The sequence below is a fragment of the Diceros bicornis genome, chromosome 34 (assembly GCF_020826845.1).
Source record: "Diceros bicornis minor isolate mBicDic1 chromosome 34, mDicBic1.mat.cur, whole genome shotgun sequence".
In the NCBI taxonomy this organism is placed as follows: domain Eukaryota; kingdom Metazoa; phylum Chordata; class Mammalia; order Perissodactyla; family Rhinocerotidae; genus Diceros; species Diceros bicornis.
In genome coordinates this window covers 13,557,228-13,564,521 of record NC_080773.1, presented here as the reverse complement: position 1 = coordinate 13,564,521, position 7,294 = coordinate 13,557,228, and the positions used below count along the sequence as shown (strand labels likewise).

The following is a 7,294-nucleotide window of genomic DNA, read 5'->3' as shown; positions in this document are numbered from 1 at the left end:
TACAACCTCACACACCCCCCTCTTCCAGAATGTGCCCTGAGCATCAGCAGGGGGCCTCACTGGCATGCAGGTGGCTCGTTTGGTGGTTATCTGGCTGCGTTGGACGATAACTGTCTGCAAATGGCAAAAGACTTAAAAATGGTCATGATTAGGGGCCAGCCTGGTGGTGTAGTGGTTGGGTCCGCTTTGGTGGCCCACGGTTCACAGTTCGGATCCCGGGCAGGGGCTTACACACCACTCATCAAGCGATGCTGTGGCAGCGTCCCCCATACAAAATGGAGGAAGATTGGCACAGATGTTAGCTTAGCAACAATCTTCCTCAAGCAAAAAGAGGATGATAGGCAACAGGCGTTAGATCAGGGCCAACCCACCTCACCCCAAAAAAAAGTCATGATTAAAGATATGATGAGATTTTATTATATAACGCAACTGACAAGGGAATTTGGTTATTTCTGTGACATACATTTTAAAATCATAACTGATAAACATGATACCAGAAGATGCCAGATTTTTAGGAATTTCAAACAAACATACCTTTTAAAAAGTTTAACATCACTTCTTATTTGACAATGCTTCCTATGAAATTTAACATATACAAAAAGTTACATAGTTGTAAAACACTTAGCTTTTTTACTGGAGAAGACTCAGTTTTCTTAAGTAATCAAAGACCTGATAAAGACAAAGCACGAAATCTTTGTTTCCTAGGCAGATTACATTGAAGGTAAATAAAAACCTTTGTTTACAATTTCTTATTAAGAGCAGACCAATAATCTAAGAAAACTTTCTCCTTTTAACAGAGAGAAAACCAAATTCTAATTTTGCACCAGTGTATTTTGATAATAAAATTCTCCTTTTTTTCTTTTTAACTTAAATAAATCCATTCCAATCTTAGTCAGCTTGGCCATACATCAAATTCCTTTCTCAAAATTCCTTTTCCACAAACCTTCTACAACTTTCTATGTTCATTCAGGTTCTGTCCTATCTTTTTTCTTTCTTATTCTGGAACAATTATTTTACTTTAGGACAAAATTACTTTCTTTTTTTCTGTCCAAAAAAAAAAATCCTTCATATCTTTTCTTATCCAAAAAAAAAAAAATACACATTCTATTTTTCTTACCTACTTTCATATACAGTCATTTTCTGTCACTCTTATTATTTCTAATAGTTTTGTAAAAAAATCTTAGCTCTTTTACAAATCAATTTTGGCAAAAGAACTTCCACAGCAGTCTCTATATGTTTAAAAAGCTTCTTTTCCCCCTTTTTTCCTTCAGTCTCTCTCGGCAGTGTTTACATTTCAAAGACATGATAAGATTCACACCTTCAAGGGACAGAGAAAGAATGTAAGTTTTCTCCTAGGTGTTTTGGGGTAATTGCTATTTAAAATTTTCCTTTGAATTAGGGGTCAGACAGCATGGGCGTTTCGTCCTTTTCTTCATCAATCACAATATCCTCCTTCATTTTCATCAGAGATTTTACCTCTTTGTGTCCTAATCAGGCTTTGTCACAAGCGCCTGGATCTTCACCTGTGGCAGCTTGCGCACTCCTAGCTTTGCAAAACGGCATGCTAAGGTCTCTAACTTCCTATCCAGCTCTCCCACCTTGTCTGCCAGCCCCAAAGCTAGCAGAGCAGCGGACACTGCGCATCCTTCTCTAATCTCAGCTCTTCTTCCAACTTTCTAACTCGAGTATCAGTCTCCAGTTGGGCATTGGTGTCCGGCCAAACTGCCCACAGTAGAGGCCAACCCACTTTGGCAACCATTCGTGTCTCTTCTTTGCCATGGTGCGCTATGCACACTTTCTCAAACAAATGCATTAAAGCAGCCAACATTTTCCAGGCATCCCCATACTTCTGCAGCTGTCCGCAAGGACCACCCCTCCTCACACAGAGGTTGACGGCCAACTCGGGATTTCCTCCATGGGTGCCTCTTTCCCAAAGCCTATTTCTTCAGTCTCTGCCTGGCTTGCCAGATGTTGCAACCTCCTCAGGAGTTTCCCAGGTGTAATCTGAAACTGGACCGTGTGCTTGGAGGTCAGGGAGAGAGCAAAGAAAGAGGCAGAGCTCTCCAGATTGGAGGTAGCAGGTTTAATAAGCAAGGGGATTTACTTATGAGGCTTATCTTGGGAGGCTGCAAGATGAGTTGATCTCTGCAGCCACCCACCAGAATCTTAAAAGTTTATATAGAGGTTTTAAGTGGATTCAGTCAGGTGCCCAGTCCAGATAGGCTCAACACCACAGTTCTATTTCAAGGCTGTACCCTTGGAGCAGCTTCCGGGAGTGGGGGAGGCAAGTGGAAAGCACATTTCAAGGACGGGTGGTTGGTGGGGAGCCTCCAATTGTCCAGGTCCAGCTCGCAGGTCAACTGGCAGTCATGTCTCCTTGATGACCTCCTCCAACAGGAGGTAAAATGCTTCCTACAATTTTCTTGTGGCCATCCTTGGTTTTTGTGCTCCACTGGATGGTTACATCTTCTTAATTGTTCTCCAGAGCCCTCTCAGAGTTATTTGCATCAGTGGGTAGTTGTTAAATCATTGTTTTTATGGAGGTAACCTTGCTAGGACCTCCTAGTCCACCATCTTGGCTGATGTCACTCTCCTAAGTTTTGTTTTTTTAAGAGATAAAGATGGTCCATGGGGAACAGGAATTTTTACACAGTATGGACTTTAGTTGGGGTGCTTTCATGGAACCAAGCTCAACTGGGACAACCTAGGACACAAGGAAAACTAGCTGGTTTCCCCTATTTCTCCAAAGGCACCCAATGACTGTCCTTGGTACTGAAATCCGGTTGAGGAGGCCCTCAGAGGACAGAATCTGCAGGCAATGCTGAAAGGTAGAGGGATTTCTTTATTCTTATAGAAGAAGATACAATTCCCGGGCTGTGATCCGTTTAGACTAGAGCTGACCCATTAAAGGTGTTTAGAAATGTCTCTCAGACCTTTCTCAGCAGCTGTGGGTGTGTCACCAGTCACACTGGAGATCAGGGCCAACCATACCCCTCAATTGGGGCACTTTGGGAAGAGGTACCAATCTAGACTACTGGGATCATCATCCCCAGGTAAAGTGTACAGTCGTATAAATTCATCCATGTCATAGGGAACGGAGGCCCAGGGAGGATCAGAGACCCCCAGACATATCTGTTGGAGATCATGAGACTGAGAATCCCATGAATTCCACACAGAAGCACCAGCCCCTCCAGGTTGCTGGATTCCAGAAGGCTTAGGTGGTTCATGCTCACAGTCATCGGAAACGCTGGGACTCGTGGGATCAGTGTTTGCAGAGGTTACGGGTAAGAGGGTCTCCTGCTCCTTCACTGAGGTGGTCTGGTTTGGCGCTTCTGGTGATGGACTTGGTCGAGTTTGTTGCTGCTGCTTCCTCCTTTTGACGCGCTGGTTCTTGAACCAAGTCTGGGGAGAGAGGAGGTGAGCAGGTTAATAAAGGGAGGTGGGTCCACAGGGGAATCCTCATGTTCCTCAGGAATTAGGTTGTTTGGGTGTGAGAAAGCTAGTCTCGCATACCTTCTTTTTTTATCTGAACATGGGAAGTTCTTTCTATCCTCCCTGTCCTGGGTTCCAGAGGGGGTGTAGTGTAGGACTGTGCTAGCAATAGGAAGAAAAGGACAGAGCACTCAAACCCTAGGTCAGGAGATATTAAGGAAAAGGAGTCCTGTCTTGGTGGATGCTCTGGGTTTTCAGAGAAAGGATTCTGAAGTCTGAGAATGGAGTGGCAGTCTAGCTAGGGTGCCTTCAGGATTCATCCAGGGGTTCTTATGCCCTGAACTCTGTGTAAACTTAGTTGCAAGGCATCAAGAAGGTTGTCAATGTCCTGATTAAGGAGAACCTAGAAATAAACAGGAACAGACCAAGTGGGAGTATCTGAGATCCAGCCCCAACCGGCCCTGTGTAGCATTGGGGGTCTGGAGTCAGAAAGGCCCAATTCTGGGTTCAGATTCTAGCTCACTTGTTTATAATCCTTGGAAGACAATTCCTCTCTGCGAGCCTTAGTGTTCCTCAATAAAATGGGCGGTCAGGACAATAAAAACATAAAATGCTGAACATCTGTCCCGGCACATAGCAAGTGTTCAATAAATAGAAATTATCTGATAATTAAATGTGTGTGTGAAGCTCTGGGTGAGATGTGCTATCTAGAGACCCAGCCAGGGACACACCTTTATCACTGACTCTTCAAGGTGGATCATTGAAGTAAGTTCCATTATAGTGGCCCAGTCAGGGTACATGGTCTCTTCAAACACATCTTTAAGAGCTCTGAGCTGCTCCGGAGTAAAGGCTGTGCGGCACCGGCGAGCAGATCTTGGTGTTTCTGCAGAGGGAATAGACAAAAGGCTTTCATAAAAAATATATCCAAAGGTAGGCTTCTTACCTGAGCCTGATCTAGGAACCAAGAGCTTGGTCTAAAAAGTTGACTCATGGAGCCCACTCCTCACCACCTTGCTGGGGTTGTTCTGCACCCCCAGAAAATTAGCACCAACTTCCACTGAATAGGACACACACTTTAAGCCATAAATGAAGAAAGCTTTCTGGTGGGCTCACTCCATAGCCTCTGTAAGATATCTGTCCACCTGTGCATGACTTTGGGCATTATCTTATCTTCCCAGCAACCTGGAGACGTCTTTCTGTTTTTCTGAAATTCAGTTTCCCCCACTGGAAAATGGTTCAAGCCTGGTTTAAAGGCAAGTAACTGTCCACTTGCTCTAGAGGAATATACTGGAAACTCACAGCCTGGGAAAATGAACCAAAGTAGTGCGAGAAAAGATGTCTGTCCTGATTGGGATAGCGTAGGATAGTGGCATGAGATCGACATTGGGTTCCTTCGAGTTCATATGGTTCATAGAGTATTTGAGACCCTGTTATCCTAATCTGTTATAGACGCAGGGGCACTGCTGTCTACACTGGTTGGCCTGTGAGTCCTGAAGCTGTTGATTTGGCCATTTATTAACTGGACCAGTGAAGAGCAAGAATGAAGCTTAGTGACCTGAGAATGAATGTTGATTCTCCCATTTATTAGCCCCACCCATTTGGGAGAATCACTACACTTGGATTCTTTGCCTCCATTTCTCTATCAGTAAAATGGCCCCACAGAGTTCACTTGCTTTACGGAAGATAAGTCTGTTACAGGCTTGGTGCATGATAGGTGCAGAGCAGGAGTTTTTACTATTGTTTAAAATATAAATAAAACCGTGTCATTGAGTAATACCTGATACATTTTATACCCAAGATACTATTTATGTAGGAGGTCTGCATTCCTCATGCCAACACAAGCCAAAAAAGCCAGCTTACTGACTAATCACCCCACTGTGAAGACAGGAGGTCAAACGCACAGATTACTCTTAGCTTTTTGGCATCTGGTTAAACACAAAGAGGGAAAAAAATTGTAGGACATTGGAGGAAGTCCTCAAACATGAGGCGGACAGAGAGAGACAGAGAGAGAGAAACAGAAAAAGATGGAGGACGAGGAGAAACAGCCGCAAATTAATGAATAGACATTTTTTCCCTAAGAAAAGGAATAGAGGGGCCGGCCCCGGTGGCGCAGCGGTTAAGTTGCTGAGCTCCAACGTGGTGGCCTGGGGTTCGCAAGTTTGGATCCCAGCCGTGGACCTGTGCACTTCTTATCAAGCCATGCTGTGCCAGCGTCCCATATAAAGTGGAGGAAGATGGGCACGGATGGTAGCCCAGGGCCAGTCTTCCTCAGCGAAAAGAGGAGGATTGGCATGGATGTTAGCTCAGGGCTTACTTTCCTTAAAAAAAGAAAGAAAGAAAGAAAGAACGAACGAAAAGGAATAGAAAAAAATTTCGAACCATTAAAATCAATATTCTCAGATAAATAAGAAAAGATATTGTACTTATCCACAAAGAATGTTTTGAAAATAAAGGAAATCAGATTGCACAAGTGTTCTTTGACATTGATAGCTAAAAATAAGCCTTTAAACAGCAGAAGATTGGGAAGAGAAAGCTAAGGAAATATTCTGGAAATATTCCAGAAAGTAGAATAAAATAGATAAAGCGTGGACAAAAAGAGTGAAAAGACAGGAAAAGAAAGATCTGATCAAGGATGTCTAATATTTGACTAAGAAACATCAGCAATATTTATTTGACTAAAAAGTATGTCTTTGACTAAAAACAAAATTTCCAGAGAATATTTTGAAAGTATTCTGAAAGAAAGAATTTACTATTTCAGAAATGAAATGCAACAGTCTCCAGGTTGAGGCTATTCAGTGACGAGCACAATAAATGAATAAAAGGCCCATTGTTGCAAAATACCAGGATACCAGGAATGTAGGTAATCCTAAATGCTTCTAAGGGAAAATAAAATTTCCATACAAAGAAATTAGAATTAGAATTCCATTGGTCTGCGGAGAAGCAACACTGAATATTAAAAGACAATGAATCGAGGACTATAACATTCTTAAGGAAACTATTTTCAACCTAGAATTCTCTGTGCAGTCAAATTTATCCTCCCACGTGAGATCAGGATAAAGGCAGTTTGAGATACTTGTGGACTCAGCCGAATTGCCTCCCATGCACCCTTTCTTAAGGAACCACCTGACGATGTAGCTCAACCCGACAAAATAAAGAACAGGGGCATTTGTGTGGGAGAAAAGAGGATCCACACAAGAAAGCGACACAGGCAAGTCCCAGGTTGACGCCTACACTCCAGGCCTAGAAAGCAACAGGGCCGATTCCAGGAGGAAGGCGGAAGGGCCATATGGGAGACAATCAGGAAAATGGATTCAATTGACTACCTGATGGGTCGGGGTATTTGCAAAAAAATACTGACTATGCCATACGCGGAACTGATAAATCACGCAGTTGAAAATTTAGAAAGATGCATCTTAAGCAGATGAGAAAAAAAGGAAACTATTAACACCTCTAATTATGACGTTTATGTTACATAAATCATTCTGGTATGGACTAACTCTACAGTGAGCAATATTTACATAAACCTAATTAAAATAAATTGGTATTGACTTAATAAAATTATTAATACTAAATTATTTTAATTAATATTAATTAAATATTAAATTATTAATATTAACCTGTATCGGTAAGTTGTGTAGAGGCACCTGAATAGGGATGTGGCTGTGAGTCTAAAGTCATCATCTACCAAACTGAGAGGTCAATATATAAAATTGATGAATTAATTAATATTTTCATGAGTTCAGTATTAAACAATATGGAACATGTGTCAGAAGAGCCAGTTACAAGTTCTGATAAGTGGGTGTGTTGAGGGACAATACTGTTTTTTCTATTATTAAAATAAAATCACTAAAAAGCAATTTAA

The 7,294-nt window shown here is 42.2% G+C and overlaps 1 protein-coding gene across 1 annotated transcript; it reads right to left on the bottom strand.

Moving 5' to 3' along the window:
- Positions 1–2,994: 2,994 nt before the first annotated feature.
- On the bottom strand, positions 2,995–4,247 carry LEUTX (leucine twenty homeobox). Its single transcript, XM_058531066.1, has 2 exons — positions 4,164–4,247; positions 2,995–3,402 (listed from the first exon to the last, which is right to left on the bottom strand). The coding sequence occupies exons 1-2, from the start codon at positions 4,230–4,232 to the stop codon at positions 2,995–2,997; spliced, it is 477 nt and encodes a 158-aa protein (XP_058387049.1). The 5' UTR covers positions 4,233–4,247.
- Positions 4,248–7,294: the final 3,047 nt, after the last annotated feature.